Source organism: Lissotriton vulgaris, chromosome 8 (genome assembly GCF_964263255.1).
Source record: "Lissotriton vulgaris chromosome 8, aLisVul1.2, whole genome shotgun sequence".
Classification (NCBI taxonomy): Eukaryota; Metazoa; Chordata; class Amphibia; order Caudata; family Salamandridae; genus Lissotriton; species Lissotriton vulgaris.
The window spans coordinates 593,736,380-593,762,152 of NC_141696.1; the positions used below are offsets into that span (position 1 = coordinate 593,736,380).

Below are 25,773 nucleotides of genomic sequence, written 5' to 3' on the forward strand. Positions count from 1 at the left end.
CGGGGTTTGAAATGACAATCAAGAATTAATGAGGGTCAAGTTATCCTTCGCTAGTGACTTTAACAGATCACCATTATCAACGCCCCTCCATATTAATCTTAAGTTATCAGTTGATGGCATTAGATCTCTGGCCCCTCTTTCAGATGAAAACATGGGTTGTGAAGCCAATCTCAATGTTACTTTAATAGGGTTATGATCCCCATGGATAGTAGCAACAACCTCTGCAGTAATTGAGTAATCCACGAGCAGAGGTGCAATAAAAACAAAATCTATTGTAGACGAATGGCCCCTACCTCTGATTGTCGGATGATGATTATTAATCACGTGTAATGTGCCCATCTGATCCATGAAATTAACCAAGTTATTGGAGCTCAAAAACAAAGCCAGCTCTACACCCCTACGGGAGGAAGAACCGAAATTATATGTCTCTGCACCAAAGTGCGTATCATTAATTTTTGCATTGAAGTCTCCTCCTAAAATGATAAAACCACAGTTGATGGACAGAATGCAGAACAATGTCATACATTCACCCCAGTAAAGAGATCTGGGCCTAAATCCATCGTTTTTTTCCACTCCACACCACCCCAGTTCAGACATGGCCATATGCAAATCAGTCTGACCCTGTGCCTCATGGGAACAGTCCAGCCGAACTGCCAAGCCATGCCTTCCCTGGACCGGAAACAAGCTTCCGAGGACGGGTTTCTGGCATTCCAGCCGTATTCAGCCCGGCTTGCTTGAATCCAGTGGTGTGGAGTGCATGGGATTCACGTCTGAGCATACCCACCCCACTCGGGGTGACAAATGCAAAAACCACAGTTGATGGACAGAATTCAGAACAATGTCATACATTCACCCCAGAACAGAGATCTGGGCCTAAATACATCGTTTTTTTGCATTTGTTACTCCAAGTGGGACGAGTATGCTCAAACGTGAGTCCCGTGCTCTCCATGCCTCTGGAATCAAGCTATCCAGGCTGAAAGCCCGAAACCGGTCCTTGGATGCTTGTTTCCAGTCCAGGGAGGACCTGGCTTGGCAGTTCGGGCTGGACTGTTCCCATGGGGTACAGGGTCAAGACTGATATGCATATGGCTGTGTTCAAACTGGAATGGCATGGTGAGCAAAAAACGATGGATTTAGGCCCAGATCTCTGTACTGGGGTGAATGTATGACATTGTTCTGCATTCTGTCCATCAATTGCTGTTTTTGCATTTGTTACCCCAAGTGGGACGGGTATGCTAAGACGTGAGTCCCGTGCTCTCCATGCCACTGGAATCAAGCTATCCAGGCTGATGAGGGCTGAAAGTCCGAAACCGGTCCTTGGATGCTTGTTTCCAGTCCAGGGAGGACCTGGCTTGGCAGTTCGGGCTGGACTGTTCCCATGGGGCACAGGGTCAAGACTGATTTGTATATGGCTGTGTTCAAACTGGAATGGCATGGTGAGCAAAAAAACGATGGATTTAGGCCCAGATCTCTGTACTGGGATGAATGTATGACATTGTTCTGCATTCTGTCCATCAATTGTTGTTCCTCCTAAAATGATCCCAAAAGTATTACCCCGAACGTTGCTGACAGTCTAAATTAAAAATAAAATCGAAAAGCTCAATAAAATTCTTGTTAGGGATGGAAAGGAAATCATAGTTATAAAAATTTACCAAATAAAAAGAAACTCTTCTCTTGTAAAGTACAATTTGAAAGTTGCAGCTGTTGGTTGATAGTATCTTAAAACTTCCTCCAGCTGCTACATTAAGCCGATAAAAAGCCCCCCCAGATGGTCGGCCCAATTTGTGGCGAGATGCCTCTACACTGATGCAGTGAAACCCCTCGATATGCAAATCATGTATAGCCCAAATCTCCTGAAACATTACCACATCTTGTTCTTTCACTAGGCACAGCCAATCCTGGTCATCAACCTTGGACTGTAACCCTGCTATGTTCCAGCTGAGAATGTTCAAATCTGCCCCACTGTTAACTCTGGTTAAAGATTGCTTGTCATTATTATCGGTTGTTACTATGGTTGCAGAAGGATCCTCAAAATAGTGCTGCTGATGCTGCTGAACAACCATCAATGGTAGTGGTCAATCCTGTTGGTCTAAACTAGAAAGTGCGTTGAACCTATTGGTTGACAAAGGCAGGACGCGGGCATTCCTAAAGGGTTTAGGACATGGCTTATAAAAAAATAACCCAAGGGGAGCGCACTGATACAGGTCTTTTGTGTGGAGGCTTGCTCGAAGACATTCAATAAACGTCGAACCGTATGGGGTCTACAGAAATTGAGGACAATGCAATCGCCATTTATATTCTTAGCAGAATGACCAAACCACCCTACTCTTCTGACCATAAGGATATCATTCATATTGGAAGAGTGGAACCCCCTATGTTTACAAAGCCAATCTACGGACTTATTACGCAAATCTGCCCAGGACTCCCTTTGATCCCCAACTAAATTGGGAACCACAGCCAAAACCAACACATAAGGACAGGAGGCAGGGGGTAAACTTAACACGTCAGTATTTGGTCTCGAGCAGGCGCTCCTAGGGCAACTGAGAATATTCCTGCTTAGACTTGTATCACTTGCAGGGGCACTAGGTTGTAACTGAGTAAGACGACTTCTTCCTAAAGCTGGGTTTGAATTGTCTGTGTTTTCTCGGGGGACATCCTGTCTTTCCCTTTGTTCACTAATAAAATTTAACCCTGAAAATACATTTGTGTTACTGAGTTTTGTATGCGGAATAACGGGAGTAATATCTTGATGCACGACAGAGCTAGGAAATGACTCTAGCCCAAATGTGTTACCCGTAGAAGATGGAGGTATTAAAACCCGCCAATGTTTTGAACCAAGTTCACATTCCTGCCCGTTAAGTTAGCCATTTCAAAGTTCAAACATTCCAATTTCCCCCACATTAGATTGAAATTAATATCAATTACACTCTTAATGTCGGCCAAGGCATTTTTGATAAGTGTTGATTTGGGGGAGGCAACATCTCCCACAATACCTATATTATTGTCAATATGGGGAAGGTTGGAAGAGGCATTAGTCTGTGTGCCATCTTTTGAGGCAGGGTTTTTTAATTAAGTGGAAATACTGGGTGCTCAGCAAATTATAAGTCGCAAGGTATAAATCAAACTAAATCTGAGGTGGTGCAAAGGGGCGAGGGGATAAGCCCTATAACCCCTCAAAAGGTGTGTGTTGAACAGTCAACACACTAAGACATATAAGCAAATGCCCAATGCACACAGCGCGATAGTATAGCAAAAGGTGTGTCCTGGTGGACACTAGAACATTTCAGTCACAGCTGTCAGAAGAAACAACCATGTCTTTTTAAGAAATCTTCATTTAATCATCTTTGTGGCCAGCTGACACGTGTTTCGTCGCAACGGAATGTAATTTCTGCTACTCCTCAGGGCTATCAGATTGTGAGGGCCCACTTTAAGGTTGCTTAGCCGGTGATACTTCCGAACCGGCCGGGCTCTGGACCAGGTTTAGATTCGTTGTCCCAGCACAGGACACACGTCTTAAAATCAGAGAGGAGGAACTTGTGTGCAAGTTCTTGGTGATCCTAATGATGTGTTCTGCGATCGGCGTGGGACCATGTACCGCCCTCCACAAGTGTCTGGTAAACCGTTGGGTTAGCTAGTGATTCATGCGGTCCCGCAGTTGGAAGCCGAATTTGTCCTTCCGAGGAGCGAGTAAACTCCTGTTGTTTGACAATCCCGGTGTGGGGAGTCCGTCGTGATCCAAGTTCTGCGGGTGGCCGTACGGGTGATCGTGTCCAGCCACGCCGATCGCACCACACATCATTAGGATCACCAAGAACTCGCACACGAGTTCCTCCTCTCTGATTTTAAGACGCGTGTCCTGTGCGGGGACAACGAATCTAAACCTGGTCCAGGGCCCGGCCGGGTCAGAAGTATCACCGACTAAGCGACCTTAAAGTGGGCCCTCACAATCCGATAGACCTGAGGAGTCGCGGAAATTACATTCCGTTGCGACAAAACACGTGTCGGCTGGCCACAAAGACTATTAAATGAAGATTTCTTAAAAAGACATTGTTGTTTCTTCTGACTGCTGTGATTGAAATGTTCTAGTGTCCACCAGGACACACCTTTTGTTATACTATTGCGCTGTATGCATTGGGCATTTGCTTATATATCAGTCTGTGTGCCTACTGAAACAGTGGGAATAGCCACCTGATTTGTTGCATTATTAGCAGGTTGACAACCTTTGAGATTTTTAGACTTCGTCATCCCTACATTTCTTTTTAGAGGTTGTGTTTTCACTTTAGCGTTCCTTTGTGGACATGCCGCCCGTGCTCTAGTGTTGATGCCTGGTGCATCCGGGACGCCCGTATCAAGTGCTCCCAGACTTTTCGATGATGAATCTAAGGGAGCGGAGCATACTTCCATTGGCAGTGATTTTTTTAGGAGTTTCACGTGTTGCACTATCGGTGATCAAGCCGCCTAATGATAGACGGGAATGTAATGTTACAGGGTCCATGGATAGGTGTCGCTCTGTCAATTCACTTTCGTGGGTCAGCGAGGACTCTACCCTCACGATAAAAGCGTCTAATGTTCCGGCTACTCCTTTGCGTTTACTTATCATTCCAAGAACTCAAAATAATCCAATTATGACACCGCAAGATGGCACACTGTCAAACAATGCATAACAATAGAATTCGTATTACCTTAAAACACAAACATAAGGATTGTACCTTATGATGATGTCAGAGAGGTGGCCCAGCCCAGCCTCCTCCGGCCCCTGACTGGCACAGACGAGCCCACCCTTGGCCCGGGCTTCTCCTGGTGCCGCCCGCGTGCGTCCCGCACTACAGAGACCCTACGCAGCTTTTATGTAGCGTCGCCCAGGGCCCGATAGACTGGGGCTGCTAGGAGTTGTAGTCCAGATATGGAATGCTGTTCCCCTCACGACGTGGAAACAAGATGGCAAGGTGCGGGATTCTCCAGTGTCAGCCGTTCTCCTCACGGCGGGATATGCAAAGATGCAGCCATTCACCTCACTGCACCAGGAATACGGTAAGCGCGTCCCCTCTGCCTCTTTTGGCCGCTGTCTTACTGGGCCAGCACAGAGCGCTGTAAAAAAGTAACAAAAGCCGACAAATGGCCTAAAAATAGATTTCATGCAAAGAGAAAAGGGTTCACGTCAATGGTAAACGGTCACGTTGCCTAAGGCTTTGACAATTTTCGTACTGGAGCTAAATGAAAATCTTCCTTTTTGTACATTTTTGGCTGTACAAACTTACTAAATATTCTGTACTACTGTTACTGAATAGCCACAGACCTATTGAACGAATACATATTGGAAGATAGTACATGAATGAGCAAGAAGTAGATATCTGCGAATTGTACCAATTTTTCTGTAATTCAGTATTGAAAAGTGCTCTAGAAAAAAGCTGATGCTATATGTTGAGTAGCCTGTGAAATACATCTATGCATGTTATATTGTATGGCCAGGAGTTTCTTTCCATGATAAATCACTTGTTTTGCTTAAATTATCAATAAAAAGGAATTTGTTTGGTAGGATATGTTACTTGTGGTACAAAATAAAACCTAACCAAGTATGCAAATAAATACTGCTTTTGTAATATGGAAACCGGCCTCACAAAAAAATGAAAATATACAGGATTTTATTTCTGGATTGGCAATTCAATTTCCCATTCCTTTTCAGATTATATCAATTTTCATAATGGTTTGGGTAAATGTCACTTTACACCTATAATACATGTGTTTTTCATGCATTTACTTATATTATTTTTTTGTGTTGCTCTAAACAGGGTTCCCACGGCAGATCAAAAAGAAGTCCATATCAATGAATCTTGCTTCAATCCAAATTATAAATCTCTTCTGCAGTAAGTCACATGACTGATATTATGGGGGGGGATGTGTTTTTAATTTAATTAGCTCATTAACTTATAATACTTAGTTGTGTTTAAGTATAACCAGAGATTAAGCTGTCTCTGAATTCATAATCGGCTTCAATGAACTCATGCATAACCCTATGAAAGTTTGTTTGTGGTTTGTGGGGTCAAATCCTGGCCTACTTTCCATACTTACCTTAGGAAGGGCCCAGGCAGCAAGAGGGGTCTAGAGGTAGTGTTGAGGGGGACCAAAGAGCTAGCAGTATGATGAGTTCAGTAGCTAAAGAATCCAGGTATGCAGCAGTTTTACCCATGAATCACTTAGGCATCAGGAGGAAGCTGAGGAGGGGCACTTGAGAGGCAGTTGAGTATAAGCCATTTCTGTTAAGGAAGGGGTCAAGTGTCACCAGAGCAATTAACTTTCCGCTCTCACCTTTTTTGGGTTGAAGCCCACCAGAGTGCACAGCTTCCTCTTTGCTAAAAACCTGTTGGCGAAATTATGAATGCCTCCCTTGGAATGCATTCCGCCCATTGCTTACCATTGGCTTTATGTTTTGTAACTCAGTCTCTTGCTTTCTATTTGCTGACTTTATTTGTTTTAGGCTGTCCATCTGAGTTAGTCCTTTCCATGGAGCATAGCTTGTTCACCACTCTTTCTTGTTTTCTTCCATGAGTGTTCACTTTTTATATACAGGCCTTTAAAATGTGCTGTGCATTGAAAGACAGATGGCTGACTCGGTCTTCCTGGGAGCCTGGTGTCTCATTTTCGTTTTCTGACTTCAAAGTGCGAGGATTTATGTGACTATTTTACTGGATACTGGGTTTGTCAAAGGAAAGGCTTTTTATAGCACACAATAACATTTAAATGTCTATAAATGAACTCTGCATATATATCAGATTTAGGAAAGCACATATGAAGCACATTTATTTGTAATTCTGAAGTTGTTGAAGCAAATATTTTTATATGATAAAAACATCAATACACTAAGTGATGGCATTTCGCACATTATTGTTTGTGTGCTGTATAGTGTTATTAGTAAAACTATGACTGTGCAAATGTAATCATCATTTCAATTGAAAATATGATGTCTCTAATGGCAGTGCGCTACCTCGCCGTGCATACTCCATACTGCACCACTCCTCTCTACACCACTTAACTTAAAATACTCTACTCCACGTCACACTACTCTGTCACACTACTCTACTCCACCCCTTGCCAAAGCACTCCCTCTCCCCTTTTTGGGGAAGGATCCAGTATGTAGGCCTTGGAGTCTCAGAGACCTCTCTGAGCGAGTCCACTGCGTAAAGGGAGCCTCTCGCAATAGAGATAGGGAAGGGATACCACTTCCCCTGGGATCACAGCTTACTGGACTTTGGATGTTGCCTTGACTAGTCTACCGGTTTGTGTCCCCATCACCCTTCCCCTCTTCTCCCCATGCTGTGTCTCTCACCCTCCCCTCCTCTTTCCCACCTTCATTATCTGTCTACTTCCCCTACTCCAACCCCCCCTGAATCTCTCACCTTGCCTTCTTTTCCCCTTACTTATTTGTGCTTATTGTTTATCTCGACCTTACAAGTAACTATGTTACCATGCTCTAAGAACTGTGTAACCTTTGTAACCTGTAACTATGATCTGATGCTCATGTAAAGCGCTCTGATACCTCCGGGTCTAGCCAGCGTTATATAAAACTTTTAAAATAAAATAAAAAACAACACGTCATTCCACGACCCTCTACTCTACAAGCCTCTGTTCTGACATGCCACTCTACTCTACGCCACTCCACATCACCCTACAACACTCTACTCGACTGTACGACACAACACACTATGACACTCCATGACACTCCACTAGACGACGACTCCTCCATTCTACGACATACCACTCTAACACGCCACTCTGCACCCCTCCACATCACCCTCCACTACAAAACGAACTTTTTGTCATGCCGAACAGCCACGCTGATGTACAACATGGCTTAAATTAATTGGCAAAGTCAATAGCTCTTGCATAGGTGAAACATAGGCTTTGCCAATGCTTGTTCTTTCTTTTAACATCCCTTGCATCAAAAAAAGTGTTTAGCCAAAATACTTTCCCTCTCAAATATACTAATTTTTTTATCCTGTTTTGAAATGCGTAGCATGGTAAAAACTTCATTTTAATATCAAATGTCACCAAGGAATGGAAAAAATATGAATTCTTAAACTTCAGCAATGGAGAATTGGACTATTGACACTCCCATAGGGTTTTATTTCCCGAAATCCCTAACATATTTTAAATAGAATACCATAAGTGGGGATTGATACCATCTACTCAACCCTGCATTCTTAATATTAGACACCATTAAGAGCCTTGATACAAGATTGGTGGTCTTCCAATGGGACCGCCAAGCCCATGGTTAGCCCGCTTGCCGGATTATGACTTGAATCCAGGGCATTCGGGTGGTGTGGCGGCGTCACAGCAGTGGTCTGTTAGGCTCATAGCAGAGTCTAAAAAGCAGGCCGCCGCTGTGAAAGTGCCTACTGCACATTCCTGCACGGTGTGGCATGCACCACGTAGTGCATGCCACACCGTGCAGGAATGAGATTCCAGAGGGGAAATGTGCCCCCCTGCACTCACCCCAGGCCCAGTTCGGCTGAGGCCATGTTAGGGCCCCCTTACCTGCATGTCTGCCACTCTTTTCATGGCAGGGTGCCCGCCATGAAAAAGGCAGTTGATATGTAGGTCGTAATATGCTCTGCGGTGCCAGCACGGCAGCACCAGCATATTCAGGTCATTTGCAGCCACTGCAGTGAGATCGTTGATTCCCGCTGAGGGGGCGGTCTCGTAGCGGTCCCACTACCACACTCCTAATACAGCAAGCAGACCCGTCATGGTGTTGGACTGCCACCGCGAGTACAGCAGTCCCAGGACTGCCATACTCTTAATGAGCCCCTATATATCTCTGACCTTTTGGTCTACCACCGGCTCCAAAAATTCATGGAACCATCTTCCTGGTAAAAGTCTTCCACTGATTTAGTCCCTCAACTATAGAAAACATGTAAACATAACATATTGTAAACACATTATATAAAAGCCCAGTCTTTAATCGTTAATGGGTATCTATTTATGCAACAGAAATCACAGTACTTAATTGACAATAATACACTATTTCATTACTCAGCAATAAACTCCATAATTGCATCTCGTATTTAATGCACTATTGTTTACAAACAGAGTACTGTATTCATTTATCTGTATCATAATCTAAGCTCTAATCTAAGGCAATTCTTTCAAAATTTGATTTTTACCATCTCTTTTTTAGCCCAGTTGTAACTCCCCCACTTCCTTACACAATATGTGAGCCACCACTGCGATGCGCATGAAATACACTTCGATTTATAGCTACGGTGCTAGAGTGCCGTAAATTAGGCTAGCACTTTGATAAATGGATGTACCCCGGTTTTGTTGAACTGCCTCTTTCTTTAATCCAAAAGAAACCTGTGCCTTTTGTTTAAATAGTGACTTCTATAGAAGCCTCCACCTTACTTGTGCACAACTCTCCACCCCTTTTTAGGATCGATAATGCTCCCACCCCATCCATGTGTTTATTGATTTATTGCACATGTTGTGCTAGTAAGTTAGGGGAGTATCTTAATGAGTGGATGAAATGTGTGTACAACACTGGGACCGCGTGCTTAAGTGGTGGTGTGCTGGCTCCACTTTTTATCCTTAGGAGAAAAGAACCTTTCCATTCAGTTGATGCTGAGTGACAATTCACTATAAATGTCACCCTGTTTCTCTGTGTGGGCACAGCCCTGAGTGGTGATCTCTGCTGAAGTGAGGTGTTGAGTGTGGTGTGTAAGAGGCACAGTATGACCTTTTATCAAAACTATCTCGGGAATATGACATTTTATGGAAAAATATCCAAGTAGTTAATGTGCCCGCTGCTGAGAGCTGTGCCGTACCTGTAGGTCATAGCGATTTTGGAAAGATTAAACCCGTCCTTTATGTCTCCATCTGTGATAAAATGATTATTCATAGGTAACAGTAAAAACTATTTTTGCTTAGAGGGCAACCAGATAGAAACTATGTAGCGTGATATTATGCAAACGTATGCAAATAACTCAAGCTGCAACAACAATAGATGTGGTAAGAGGGGGGGCAAGCTACGTCAACCACAGTGGGACAGATTGCAGCAACAGTGGACACTGAAGGAGGCAAGGTACAGCAACAAAAAACAGGGCAAGCTGCAACAGCGACAGGAGGAGACTAGTTACAACAACAAAAAGAATGACAAGCTACAACAACAGTGCAAGAAAAGAAGTACCTCAGTCACAGTGTGAACCGCAGAAAGATACCAACAAACGAATGATCTAGCACTTGGTCCGTGCTCCATCGAAGAAAGAAGCACAAAGAGGAAGTGAACAGGAAGTGAACATGCTAGTCACTGACGAATTGAAGCAAGGACATTTAAGTGTCAAAGAAGCCAACCATTGGTAAGTAATGAGTGAGCTAAATGCCCCCTTTTTTTTTTTTTTTAAAGAAACAATAGATCATGAAGCAACTGCACATGCGTGCTGCCTGCAGGCAAGGCCTAAAGAGCCTATATGACATGACCGACCATGTAATTTGTATGCATGCGCACCATGCATGTGTGTGCTTTAAAATTGAGGCAGGGTTTGTTTTTTAACCAATGTGATTTGGATCAGTAGATAAAAAAAACGAATGTGCTAAAGAACATATTTTTTCTGTTTTAAATGTTAAAGCGGTTGGGATGAAGTAATAGAGGAGGAGCAGGTGAGGAGATAGAACACAGCGTATGTGGTTGGGGGAATCCACACACAAGGTGCGGTGAAAGTGGAAAAAAGGAAATGGAGAGAGAGAAAGCTGCATGGAGTGCAGGGGTGAAAAGCAAATCGTCGAGAGAGCGAGCAATGTGGCACTGGAGGAAAGAAGCACAGAATGATGAGTGCATCATGGAGGAGGCCGGTGGAGAGAAGCACACAGGCGACATAGAGCAACACAGACCATGGACGGTGAAAGAGAAACATTCTAGGAGACAACTGGATAACATATGCACTCTTGTAGAGAGCTTGACTGAAAAGAAAAAAACGTATTTCCTAAAAGTGAGCAGTCGAAGGGACACTAGTAAATTGACAATTCTCCAGGCGAGACACAGACAGACACAAGTCTGACCAGACAAGCCATCCTCTGGGAAGTATTCAAATGAGTGACCGTAAGGCCAACCAATGGTAAGCAGTGGGATGGGCTGTAAGTCCCTCTACGTTGTTGGTAAGCGCCCAATGTGTCTTGCGCAACCAGACAGCTTGTACTATCTGAGAGGCTTGGCCTAATAAGACTATTGGAAACAGATTAATTGTGCATTCCTAATGGCGTTCACTAACAGTGACGACAGAGGGGGCGTGGCTTGGGCGCCGATGGCGATGGTCGCCTGAGAGCTCGGCTCCGGGACTGAGCCCGGGTTTATCCTGTAAATCGGAGGCCGCGGGGCACCCCAGACCCCGCATTCTGCTGAGCGGACCGACGAAGACCTGCCGGGGCCCCTGGTGGGGCTCGGATGAGGGTTGCTCCGGAGTAAAACCGAGGTTTGCGGAGTCGCGGAGTGCGACCCAACATGGCGCCCGGACTTCTTTGTCCCCCTGGTCGGACCCACTGACTTGGAGGAGCGTCGCGAGCAGTGACTTGCGCCCGACTTCGCCATCCCCGGCTGCTCTGTACACTGGCTGTCTATTGGATCGGACTTCTCACAACGAGTTTGCACTCGGTTGGGTGGCCGTGCGGATGCCCACGTTACAGGGGACCCCGGGAGCGGACGCCCTATGACCCAGGCGGTGGCCCGTCTCGCGACTCCGCACCTAGCTACGTCTTCCCGGCCAGTCCACTTCCATGGGAGGCGCGACACTTTGGCGCCACACGTCGTCCGGTAGAGTTGGTGACCCTCGCCCCGGATCTCTAGCGGGTGAGCGGGCCTGCCCGACTCGACGACGGTTGTCTCCGCCCCCTCATCGGTGCCCTCGGACGCCATGGCGGTGGCGTGAGCCGAAGCGGAGAAGTCTCCATAGGCCCTGGAGAAGGAGGTCTCCCATACTCGATTTGAGGACCAGTAACCGGGAGGATTGTGGTCGACAACTGCACCCGGAGACACCTACTCCGGGACTTTCACGAAGTGCCCCCGGCGACATGGGGAAACCTAGAGGAGCCAAGGGGACTACCCTGACTGCCTCGGATTCGGAAGCCCAGGACAAAGAGGAGCATGGGGACCCAAAGAGTTCTGGTGGCGCGTCGATGCAACAGCAGTTCGACCGCGTCCTAGAGGCGATAACGACCACGAGATCGGCCCTCCAACAGGACATTGCCCAGGTGGCGGCGAGCCTAGGCCTCCTCAGAGCGGACCATGGCAAACTTTCGGACCGGGTCAAGGAAGTGGAGAGCTCGGTGAAAACCTTGGAGCCGGCGCAGCGGACCTTGGCTGCGACGATGAAGGATGCCCTGTCCCGAATTGCGACCCTGGAGCAGAGGGCGGAGGATGCGGAAGGCCGCAACAGGAGGAACAACATTCGTGTAGTGGGCCTCCCGGAAAAGATCGAGGATGGCGACATGGTGACGTACTTGGAGACCTGGCTCCGTGACACGGTGGCCCCGGAGGGGCTATCCTCCTTCTACACTCTGGAGCGTGCCCACAGAGTCCCGGCACGGCCACCGCAACAGGGACGCACCCCGAGGCCGGTGGTGGCGCGATTATTGCACTTTAGGGACAGGGACTTAATCCTCAATGCCGCCAGACATAATGGTCCATTCAAAGTGGCGAACAGTCAGGTGAACATTTTTCCGGATTACACCTACGAGACTCAACGCAAGCGTTTCTCCTTCCTGGCGGTCAAGCGCGAGCTCAGGAGCGAGGGCATCCAGTACTCGCTCCTCTACCCTGCAAGGCTCCGCATCATAGTCGACGACAAAACTCAGTTCTTCGACACCCCGGAGGATGTCTGTGCCTGGCTCGAGCTTTACAGGACAGGGAAAGATGGCTTCGGCTCCTCGTCCCAACAGGCAGATGAGCCGGAACAGAGACGGCGATCCAGGAGGATCAGGAATCGCCGCGGCCGCACAGGAGGGCCCTCAACTGCAGAGACGTCGTCGGAGCGGAGGGGTGTGTTGGAAGTATTGTCGGAATTGTCGGGTGCACGGGACGAAGCCATTGAGGAGGAGGAAAACCTGGGTGAAGAGGAGGCACCATCGGACTCGGAGGACTCAGTGACTGATAGTGCCCATGCACCGGTAATCACACCGAAATCGGTGGAGGACCTTTTGGATGGACAAGGGTAATGGGGTGTGCTGCCTTATTTTGGGTGGGGGCCCGGCGGGGGGGAGGCGGTTGCCGTCCATTGCTGCTGACAAGAAGGGTGGGAGGGGGGGGGTGCCCCTGTTTCTGCCCCGAGAGAGGTTTTTGACACTGTTTAGGGCTTGATATAGTCCTGGTGGCCTGAGCGCCGAGGGCCCACTGCCTCCGCCCGGCCCGCACCTGGCCCTTAAGGCCTTCCTACGGTGGCGACCGTGGGATTAGTAGGGGTTATTGGGTTGCTGGAAGGCGAGGTTTGGATGGGATCTAGATGGTGCAGTTTGGGTCCTGTTCTGGGGTGGGTGGGTGAGGGGTTGGTTCATTCTTGGGTTGTTTGGTTTTGGTTGGGGAAAATGGCCGCCATCAGTGCTGGGAGGAATGATGTCTTTTCTTTGTGGGGACCCGGATGGGGAGACTGTGCGAGAACGTTATGGGACAATGGCTGATGTTGCTAACTTGAAATGTGTCACTTGGAACGTAAGGGGGCTTCATACTATGTTCAGGCGCCACAAGGTCCACGCTTATTTAGTGCGTAGGGGAGTGCAAATGGCGCTGCTGCAGGAAACTCATCTGAACAAGGCGGAAGGGGCGGCGCTACAGCGTAGATGGCGGGGGCAGGTCTTTTCCACATCGTACTCCGCTTATGCCAGAGGGGCGCTAATATGGATCAGGGCAGGGGTCCCCTTCCAAGTCACGAGAACAGTGATAGATCCGGAGGGGCGTTAGGTGGCCATCTCGGGCACTCTAGGAGGGAGGGACTTGAACGTTTGCTGTGTGTATGCTCCTAACATAGACCAGACTGCCTTCCTTTCCAGGTTATCGGGCTCGTTGGCCCACTTCTTCTCCGGGCCCCTTCTGCTTGGGGGAGACTTCAACTCTGTAGTGGACGTAGACATTGATCGCTCGCATCCACCGCTTCCCGATTCTCCGGTTCGTCGCACAGCTAAGGGTCGTCAGGATTGGCAGACCCGCTGGGGTTTGACGGACATCTGGAGAGCGCATCACCCCGCATCTAGGGATTATTCATATTTCTCAAGCCTTCATGAGTTACATGTCAGACTTGATGGCTTTCTTGGGTCGCCCGAACTGGTTTCGGCAGCGGTCCGATCTGAGTACTTATCCAGGACCATTTCGGACCACAACCCCCTCCTGCTGGACCTTCGCTGGTTCCCCGGACCGCCGGCGGTGCCCACTTGGAAGCTGCGACCCGAGACCCTTGAGGACAGTGTTTTCAGGGCGGACCTGGGGGACAAGGTGTTAGAATATTTTGCATCCAACGGCGGCACCGCGAGTACCAGAGCGGTAGAGTGGGATGCTTTTAAGGTAGTGGTGAGGGGTTACTGCATTTCTAAGAAGGTGGGCATGAGGCGCGTTATCCTAGCTGACTTAGATGCAGCGGATCAGAAACTCCGCGAGCTTGAACTTCGCCGCCCGGGACACCCGGAATTGCAAATACGAACGGCGGAGGCGAGGGAAAAGGTGGCCGCAGAGGTCGAACGGCTCCGCTGTTTTGACTATAAGGCCTACACGGTCCGATCCATCGCAGAGGGAGACAGATCAAGCGCGTTGTTGGCGTGGTTGGCAAACCCTACGCGCCAGTCCCAATTGACGACAAGTATGCGTAAGGCAGACGGAACCGAGGTGCACACCCAACCGGAGATTCTTAGCTGCTTCCGGCAGTATTACGAATGTTTATACCGTAGTCGCTCCGCACGAGACCCTGACCGGATTGAAGATTATCTACGTCCACTGGAGCTCCGCACGGTGGAGCAAGAAGTGGCGAAAGCCCTGGGATCCGACATTGAATTGGGGGAGATCCGCGGGGCCATTAAACGGATGGCGAGAAACAAGACCCCGGGCCTGGATGGCCTGCCGGTGGAGTTTTATGCAGCTTACGCTGACCTCCTAGCCCCTCGACTATTGGTGGTCTACAGGGAGGCGAAGAGGCTGGGGCGACTCCCGAGCTCGATGTGTGAGGCGTTGGTGGTTCCTCTCCTTAAACCAGGCCGAGACTCGTCCGACCCGGGGTCTTACCGTCCCCTATCGATGCTGACGGTGGACTATAAAATACTGAGCAGCATATTGGCCTCGAAGCTGCTGGGACACATGAGTTCCCTGGTGCATGAAGACCAAGCTGGGTTCATCCCACGGCGGAACACGACTATGAATATTCGCAGGTTGTTCCGTTTGTTAGGGGAACCATTCGTGGATGCCCCGTCCCCGGTCGTCCTGTCGGTGGACCTAGAGAAGGCTTTTGATAGCTTGGAGTGGGACTACCTCTGCTCGGTGCTGCGGAGATTCGGCCTCGGGGAGGGTTTTATCAGGTGGACCGCGGTTCTATATGCCTCGGCATCGGCCAGGGTCCGGGCGGGACCACTGATTTCCTCGCGGTATCCGGTAGAACGAGGCACGCAGCAAGGGTGTTCATTGTCCCCGCTTCTCTTTGCGCTAGCGGTGGAGCCACTCGCGCTGCACCTTCGATCGGGAGCCCACTATACAGGCTTGTGGACGCCTGCGGGCCCGCATTATGTTTCGCTGTATGCGGACGACCTGTTGCTCTTCCTGGAGGACCCGCTCGACGCTTTACGTGGAGCGGCGGTGGCGCTCACAGAGTTCGGGGAGGTCTCGGGCCTCCGAGTGAACTGGCCCAAGACCTGTCTTTTTCCGATACGCAGGGGCACTCCCGCCCCCGCCCTAAGTAGGGAGATTAGGTGGGAACCCGACTGCTTTAAATACCTCGGGGTATTTGTATATCACGACCAGCCCGACCTCCTAGATGGGAACATTGCCCGCAGCATTCGAGCACTCCGAGGCAGCATGGCCTTTTGGGCCACGCTGCCGCTCTCGGTGGCGGGACGGATCGCCTTGCTTAAAATGGTGGCGCTTCCCCGGCTATTATATTACTTCCGGACTCTACCGATCTGGGTCCCACCGGCCACATTTCGACTGTTACGCTCCATGGTGGTCGGATTCCTCTGGGGTTCGGGCCACCGGCGGGTGGCCCTCAAAACCCTGATGAGGCCGAAGGACGAGGGGGGGCTCGCGGTGCCGGACTTTGAAAAGTATTATCTGGCGGCGCAGCTCCAGACCTACACCCAGGAGATCGCCAGGGAATTCCGGGGCCCGGAAGACGGGAGGGGGACGGGCATGGCCAGGCATGTTCTATCCTTTATAGCGTTGCGACAACGTTTGACCCTGCGGGACTTGACGATGGAGGAGCGGACTATCCGCCTGTGTTGGAACCGGGCCCACGCCCGGGGCCAACTGAGGATACCATATGCGCCTGAAATACCGTTGGGGATGTTGACGGCCCTCCCCCACGGAGGAGATTGGTCACGCTTGGCGGCCTGGGAGGATGCCGGCTTACAGCTGGTTGGGGATCTGTATGAGGACGGAGCGCTCTTGTCCTTCCAGGATCTTATTGACCGCTTTGAGATCCCCCGTGGTGACTTTCTGCTACACTCGGCCATTATGCGAGCGATCCAGGCACACTGGAAGAACGGGCAGGAGGAACCCCCCTTATCTCAGGTGTGCCAGTACGTGATGATGTCGGCGGGCACGGTGAAGGCGGTCACTTGCCTCTACGGCAGGTTGATTAACGAAGGGTTGGCTCCGCTCACCACTCTAAGAAACCGCTGGGAGGAGGACATCGGTAGGGAGATCCCGGAGACGACTTGGTCCCAGTTGGTGAGACGTGCCTGGAAGGGCACGCGCAACGCCCGTTTTCAGCTGGTCCACTATTACGTTCTCCATAGAGCGTACCTGACCCCGGTGAAAATCAGGCGGTATTTTGCCACGAATTCGGCGGCGTGCCCTAGATGTCCGGCTCAGGAAGCGGACTTCCTACATATGTTATGGGCCTGTCCAGGTCTGTCATCTTACTGGCAGGAAGTAGAGACGACCCTGGAGGAGGTGACGGGGAGATCCTTATCATTCGATGCGGCGGTGGGGCTCCTGCACTGGTTCCCCCATACCCCCAGGAATAAAATTTCTAGTAAATTTGTCGACCTAGGGCTCCTCCTTGCTAAACGAGAGGTGACCAGGAACTGGAAGGCACGAGTTGGTCCGACAGGCAGCAGATGGCACAGTGAGTTTTTGAAATGGGCGGCGGGGGAGAGCGCGCTGAGGTATCAACTAGCTTGGAGGCAGCGCAATGAGACTGACGACCTTAGAGAAAACTTCGGCGCTAATAGTTCATGGTCTTAAAATAGATAACAAGGCTGACAGGGGTGGGGCCGTACCTAAGAACAAGAGGGGTATAATAGAGGTTGCTGTTATCAAGGATGCTAGAATAGCTCCAAAAACTCCAAAACCACAGCCGTCCACCACCCTCCCTGTAACTTCCCAACCTAATGAAGGTGTAAATACAACTAATCACCCTGAGTCTAATATTAAATCTAACCAGGGGGTGACTGACAAAATAAATAGGATTGTCTATGGACCTCCCCCCTGAGGCCAGCCCATTCGTAGTTATCCTTGCAGGTATACCAGAATTAAAACCAGAGATTAAAGAATCTGTTGCCTCATTAAAAAACAAGCTGGTCAATTGGCTTACCCTAAATAGACCCCTTACCCTAGGAATAGCGAGTGAGGTACTCATGGTAAGAAGAGTCCCCTGGCTAGGTAAAACAAAGAAATCTATTAAAGGGGACTGTGTCCTGCTTAATTTTAGGGATCCTAGGACTGTTTTACACATGTGTGGGTGTCCATACCGTGCCCAAGGGACATCTATCCTGTCCTTACCCCTATCCTTTTGTTTACCCACCCTGGTGCAATGCTCGGGAGGAGGGATGGGATTTGGTCCCTATGAGAGGGAGAGGTTGGGGAAGCAGGGAGAGAGGAGAATTCCACGGTCCGATAGTTCAGCAGCCTGCCCATCCCACATTATATAATAGGTTTAGCTGTCTGGATATGATTGACTGACTCTACCCACTAAGGAGAGGGGTGGCTCATCATCGACTCAGGGGGGAGCAAGCGGGCAAGATCACCTCTCCTAGTCGATGCACCTCTCGCATCCTAGGGACCAAGTCCTGTGTAGAACTACAGTATGATAAGGAATGCCAACACTCCATATCTGGGCCACCACCTAAAAATATGCAACACTCAGCTAGACAGGAGGATCTAATTCAAAACGTAACATCGCCGTAGCCCAATCGGCCAGGGGGATACCCCAAGTTCCACTTCTAATCCCAAACCATCTGGGCTACCATCTAGAAACATGCAACCTTTAGCTAGACAGGGGGAACTAAATCAAACCGTAAAATCGCTGGCCAGCCAAACCGGCCAGGGGGTCACCCGAAGCTCCTTTTCTAATCATAAATCTCCTCCATTAAAGATACTGTCTTGGAACCTGGCTGGCTTGGGAAACAAGCTCGATTCCATAGACTGGAGCACATTTATAGACTCTAAGGATGTTTGTATGTTTCAAGAAACTTTGGCAAGAGAGGAACATATTCGCCCTGGTTTTGCTGCATTTTCCATTCCTGCTAAATCGGGGGGCAAAGGGTGTCCCTCTGGTCGCCTTGCCATCTGGGTGGCAACCCACCTTGGGTTGCAAGGCTACATCACACCCCACAGTTTCCGAGGACGTCCAATGCGTCCTCATAGAATGGCCCAACTCCATCAAACTGGCAGTGGTAAATGTTTACTCTAGGCCGGTGAACATAACCCGGGAGTCAAGTACCATTGAGGAACTTTCCACCTTCCTCAATGATATTGCTAAAGATATACCCTTTGTGGTGGGGGGAGATTTGAACTGCCACTATGAGCCACTAATAGGACTATCAGATCAAATAAGAATGGAAGAGGACGCGTTGTGGTCAGTACCCCCTACGGCGGCCCCTCCCCCTAGAGCCTGGACCCCTTTAGCAGTACAGATCACTGCTCTAATCCTGTAACATGCAATTAGGGCTTGTAACGGGCGTTGGAATTCAGATATTCCCTCCAGGTATAGCAGTTGCGGTGAAATCATGCTACCCCTGCATTTGGAAACCCATCTCATTGCCAGGATGTGAGAGTGCCCTTTTTAACATCTCTGTGAATCCCCACTTTACGTTTACGGGACTCCTAATCTACAGGCCCCCTGGTCCCGAGGGCGCTTTTCGCCAAAGCCTCCCGGAGGTGATCTCTTCCCTAGCTTTGAAAACGGCTAATTTTACAATCCTAGGTGACCTCAACCTCCATATGGACGTTCCACTCTCCAACTCGGTACATAGCTTGTTGGAGGATCTTGAAGCGCTCCAAATGACTCAATTGGTACAACTACCGACCCATACGGGCGGCCACATATTAGATCTCGTTTTGACGAACCTTGTAACCAATATTTCAGTGCTACCCCCTAGACCAATGGCATGGACTGATCACCATTTGATTGAGATCCGTATCGCCACTATTCTACCTCCCCCGAAAAATAACATCCCAGCCAGTTTCAGACGTCCCTGGAGAAATTTGAATTTAGAGCATTTCCATCAGCTACTGATGAAACACCATCCTTCACCTCCTACTGAAGTCTCCCGGGGCTATGATACTTTCTGCGAATGGCTCAATCAATCTTTAGATATGCTCATTCCGGCCAAGTGGAGTAAGACCAGATCGAGTCCTTCAAGCCCTTGGTATGATGAATCCCTTAAAGCCCTTAAAGTCTCCTGTAAAAAAGCAGAACGCGCTTGGCGTAAAACGTATGATACTGACCTCAAGGCGGCCTATAGGGCTTGCACTAGAGTGTATCATCGGGCCATATGTACTGCTAGGGCTGCTTTCTACGCTCAGGAGATTAAGAATAGTACTAACCCCTCTAAGGTCATCTTCAGGGTGTGTAAGGACCTTACAAGCAAGAGGACGGACATTGCTACTATTGAGCCCTCCTTGGCACACTGCAAGGATCTAGCCTCGTTTTTTGTTGAAAAGGTGGAGGCCATCTACAGGTCATTTTCTCAGCTTCCCATCAGGGAGGAAATATCTACATCTATGGCTCCTAAATCATTGCTAACCATTTCCAGTCCGACCTGGAATGAGTTCTTAGCTTTGACAACAAAAGTCAAATCCGGTTTTCCGGATGATCCCTTGCGACCCGCTCAATTCCGGGAACTTGCTGAATGTTGCTATCCTGCCCTACACGATCTCATCAATCTGTCTTTTAGTTCGGGCAGTGTTCCCAAGGCCTGGAAACAGGCGATGGTCATTCCGATCCTTAAGAAACCTACCCTCGATCCGACTAAGCCAGAACACTACCGGCCCATTTCCCTTCTTCCCTGGCCAGCCAAGCTAGCGGAAGCACATGCTAACCGTATTCTATCTGCTTACCTGCAAGAAATGAATCTACTGGACATTTCCCAGAACGGATTCCGTGCAGGTCATAGCACCGAAACAGCTCTCTTGGCTGTGGTGGAACATATTAGGAAGATGTTGGATCAGGGTCAGACGGCGGCACTGATCCTTTTGGATCTCAGTGCCGCCTTTGATACGGTGTCCCATCAGATTTTATTACATCGTCTGATGGAGGCTGGAGTCGGAGAGACGGCACTCGAGTGGTTTCGCTCTTTTCTTAAGGATCGAGGTTTCAAAGTGTCCACTCCTCCTTTTGTTTCTGCTTCACGTCCTATTCTCCAGGGTGTTCCCCAAGGTTCGGCTCTCAGCCCCACTTTATTTAATTTGTATGTTCAGCCTTTGGCGGAGGTAGCCCACAGTTTTGGTCTTTCCTTAGTGTCATACGCCGATGACACGCAGCTGGCGGTGGCACTAAATGGCGACTCCAACATGGACGCCTCCACCTTCCAGTCAGCGTTAAAAGCTGTTTCTGGCTGGATGGCGGACAACCGGCTTCAACTAAATGCCTCTAAGACCGAGGTCATTATTTTCGGTAAGGAAAGTGGTTTATGGGGAGATCAATGGTGGCCTACTGATCTTGGCCCTGTGCCTACCCCTGTGAGTGAAGTCAGAAACCTCGGGGTGTGGTTTGATGACAAGCTTTCATTTATCTCCCATACCAAACGCGTGGCTGGCGTATGTTTTGGTACTTTGCGTTGTCTGAGACCCATTTTTAAATTTTTCGATGCTGAGACAAGACAGATTATGGTCCAGGCTCTGGTTCTTACCAGACTGGACTATGCCAACTCTCTGTTCTTGGGTCTAAATCAGGCCGAACTATCCCGTCTTCAGAGGGTTCAGAACGCGGCTGCTAGGATGCTTGTCGGCCTCCCGAAATTTGTCTCAGCTCGCCAAACCATCCGGAATCTTCATTGGCTTCCGATTGAGCAAAGAGTTAAGTTTAAAGCCCTCTGCTTAACTTTTAAAATTCTTAAACTAGCCTCTCCCCCGATCCTTTCACAGACTATTCTGCACTATGTTCCTGCTAGAGCTCTTCGCTCTGCTGGATTGAACCTCGCCACAGTGCCCCGCTTTAAACGGGCTAGAATGGGTGGTCGCTCGTTTTCAGTGCTGGCGGCTGCCCTCTGGAACTCTCTTCCAGCTCCACTTCGTTCAATCCCAGACCTGTTTCTTTTTAGGAAGACCTTGAAGACCTTCCTCTTCTCCACAGTCTAGTCTGTTTTCCTGTCTTTGCCTTCTCATTCGTGTTGTGTTATTCAGATCTCCAAGCGCCGGGACGCCTCTTAGCTGCGGCATCCGTGCGCTATATAAAAAATTAATAACATAACATAACATAACATAACATAACAAATGCACATTTAACAAAGCGGGGAGGGAGTCAAGATTGGACGACATTTTAGTTCAACTGTCCGCTTGGTCTAAAATTAAGCGTCCATAATGCGCTAGAATTAGAATACTCTTTGCCTGGTATTGACAATGAAAACCCGGCTGGAGTAGATGTGATCGCTTCAGGCTTGACCCTAGCTAATAATAGACGCAGAGTGAGGTGGGATAAACTAGCCACTAATCCGGAAAAGGTCTCAAAGTTTTATGGCTGTGTCATTCCCACACTCAAAAAGGTTAGTGCATTAGTGGAGCAACCCCGTGCCCATGACACGCACAAAAAATGTTGGTCCGCCTATGAGGACCTTATTAAGATCATGGCTGAAGTTCTTTTCTTACCAGGAAAAACTGGGGGCACCATGAGCCACCGTCCTTCGTGGTAAAACGCTGCCTGCCGAAAGGCTAAATTAGGTCTTCTAAATTCCCTAAAGCAGGGCAATGATAGATCCATAATACAGGCAAGGAGAAGGGATTATAAGCGGTTGACCTCCCATGATAGGGCGGAATGGGAACAGGAGAAATGGGAAAATCTTACCACCATACTGGCAGACAAGGAGCCCCATAAATTCTGTCAAGTTGTAAATACGGGGTCCGAAGAGCCATCCTCGGCCTGATGTAAATAATTAATTTACTCTCTTAATTTCTATGCAGGTAAGTACTTAATCAATAATAACTCAATCGGAATGAAGGAAAACAGAGTCCGTGGTGTAAGAGTTTCTAAGGGTTTTATTCCTCATAAAGGAATCAGGATATCATGTTCTGACCACCACACAGGGTGTCAGAAGGGATAGATGAGCGCGCCGACGTTTATTGACAATACATAGCTTATATACTTGATTTACATCATAATGTTCAATGTAAGAGGCGTAACAGCTGAGAGAAGACAAGATAACAGTATACACGTGGTGCTAGTACATCATCAAGAGGCGTAAACTAGGCGTAACTAGGCGTGTGTGCTAGAAACGTCACTGATAGGTGACGCAAGTGGGTGGCACCAAGGGGTGGTGCTAACAGAATGTTGCAATGTCAGCAGAAATCGGAAGCTTGGATGCGCGCGCAGCTGCATGACGTGTGATAGACGGGGTGCAGAGGACTTGACATTTACACTGACGGAAAGAGACAGAAGTCTGGCATGTCAGATCAACTTGTACTTCTATCATATCTGATATCTGATGTTTAGGAACTAAGCTATCTGGGCAGAAAGGTCTCTAGAGCAGAAGCTATTCTATACTTGCTGTGAGTGCGTGTATAAGCGCCTGAGTGTCTGTATGAGAAGCGTGGGGGCACGGGGCCTTCCATGGAAGCATGGCAACAGAGGCTATGAATTACTTGCATAAAGACAGGTCGGCCCTTTAGCCCTGTAGCTGAGGAGGGATGTTTACTGAAGCTAGTAGGCTGGAATGTATCTTCGGGGAGGAAAACAGATAACTCGAAGGTTATAGTCAATCTTGGCAGGCAGCAGGCTGAGCTGAGCACGGAGGGCCGCGCTAGAAGTAAGTCAGAGTTCACGGGTACGGGGGCTGCTTGGGCAGAGGCCCTCGCAGTCAGAAGCCAGAAAAGAGGCTCGGTGGCAGAGATTCAGGGCCTACTTTCAGCCAGGCTGAAAAACGTAGGAGTACACTTCAAAAAGACGTTGGCATAGCATACTCAGGAACGGACCATCAAACCCATTCATGGTGGGTCTGAAAGAGGACAAGTTAACGTTGGACGCAAATGTATTTGCGTCTTCATAGCTGGTACAGGAGGGAAGTTACATGCACTTTTAACTCGTACATGGAGTCGGTGGGGTACTCGCTAGGGAACACAACATGACCATAAAATTTATATTACCTCATTCCCTCCTTGTTCCCTACGGACCCTTCATGATATATCGATCCTCATAAATCGATCAGTTTGTTCTTGTAACATTATATGTTCGTCTTTCTTTCTTTGACTGTTTGAGAGGCAACTGGAATGCTCAATGCAGGATGTGGCACACAGTCCACATATCGCTGGCCCACACTGCAGGCATAGGCAACAACTGAATACTATAACAAGGCCAATGCCTAGGAACGATAAGATCTTCCATCCCCAAGCTGTTAACGTAGTCCAGAACCAACCGGACCAAGTCCAGGTGCCTGGATTCTGATGTATCTGATTTGCAATTTTATGTAAACGGGTGATAGCTTGATAGACAGATGGTGCATTTTGTGGAATGAAAACACAGCAACTTGACCCGATGACCTTACAGGCTCCACCTCTATCTGCCAAGATGACGTCAATCACAAGACGATTTTGAAGGACAACAGTCCGTATAGCAGACTGCTCCTCTGTTAAGTTACCTAGAGCGGAGGCAGTTTCGTTCACTACTGCTTCAAGTGTTCTCGTTAATCTGCGTATTAATTTACTGTTTTGGACAGGCCCTAGGAAGAAAAAGAATCCTTTATTGAAATCAGTGTACTGTTCCCATGCCGTTTCTGTGTAGTCGACAAGGGGAATATCTCTTTTGGGTCTATTCGGTGCTAGATTCGTATTTCTATGGTAATCAGGAGGAGCTAGGAAAACAGGTGGCAGAAGGAATGCAATGTAACAGGTACCATCCCAGTCTGGAGGCAAACGTATGTATGCGGTATGACCACAAACAAAATAGGAATGACTGGTAGCTTTAAAAGACGATTTACCATGGTCACTGAACTCGACCACAGTAGTGCATTTACTATGACCTACGTGTACTGAACCTTTCTTGCTAACACATAATTCACCTGTGACTGGTAGTACTAACATATGGGGCAGAACTGGAGCAGTTTCAGATTCAACAGTGAGGATCATAAGGCTAATTGTGTAATTACCTAATCCATATACTTCATTTTCTAGATCAGTTCCTATTCGAGTGGGAAGTCCTTCTTGATCAGGATAACAGACGTTGAGCAGGACTAAGTTCAAGTTTCCCCAAACCCAGCCCCCATCGAAAACAGCAATATCAGGATCTAAAGAATTAATTATTTTAAACCATGCTCCACAGGAGCCATTGTGAGTGAATGGGTACGGAAAGAGAGGCAGAGCTCCCTTGTAATTCTGGTAGGGAGGGAGTCGGCCACATATCCAACAGTCTGTAGCATTATTTGTCTGATGGGAATGGTGTAACATACTAATGAATGTATTGTTGCGCAGCGCAAGTCTGTAAGAGAGTTCATGTGCAGGAAGTTCACTAAAAGTGTGTTCAGCAGAGGCATTGTAAGCAGATTGTTTACGCCTGAAAATAGGCCAGTACATAGGAAGCAGAATGCTGGCAATAATAATTAGAATACTCAGAATAAACATGATTATTAGTGTCACTATGCAGTGACTACGAAGTGATTTGCAATATGTTCTTCTCTTTTCCTCTCTCTCTCTAACTCGATCTAGGGGATACATGTCAGAAACTATTTAACCGATTCACCTAAGGGAGGACTTAAACAATTAAACTGTCTGACTTGCTAGATCGAAGCTTCATTCGGTAAAGTTCTTGAGGAGTCTTTTCTCTTTTAGGCACAGTAACGTCTTGTGCTTCAACACAGTCTTTGGTGGGGGTGGACGAGTCAGAGTCCTGTTTCAGTCCGTTTTTTAGTTCATTGCATAGCTTGATGTGACTCGTGTGGACCCACCCCTTTCTCCCCTCGATTTTCACGGCGGTCCTGGTGGTAAGCAGAACGGTCTTTGGAGACTTCCAGCGGGGCTCCAGCGGACTTTTCCGGTCGAAATTCCGGACGACTACCAGGTCACCTGGGCGGACCTCATGCGCCTTTACATCGGTGTTGTCAGGGAAGGCTGCGGCAACCTGTGAACGACATGATTGGAGTGCAGACATCAAGGAGGCAAGGTAATCTGTCAACATG

At 48.5% G+C, this 25,773-nt stretch overlaps 1 protein-coding gene across 13 annotated transcripts in view; it reads left to right on the forward strand.

Moving 5' to 3' along the window:
• The window catches only part of ST3GAL6 (ST3 beta-galactoside alpha-2,3-sialyltransferase 6), a 614,303-nt gene that overhangs the window by 435,276 nt on the left and 153,254 nt on the right, over positions 1-25,773 (forward strand). For all 13 annotated transcript variants that reach the window (XM_086934432.1, XM_086934442.1, XM_086934439.1 and 10 more), the window contains one exon: positions 5,790-5,864. In XM_086934432.1, the coding sequence (XP_086790558.1) occupies positions 5,790-5,864 (75 nt within the window). The remainder of the gene's footprint in view (positions 1-5,789; positions 5,865-25,773) is intronic.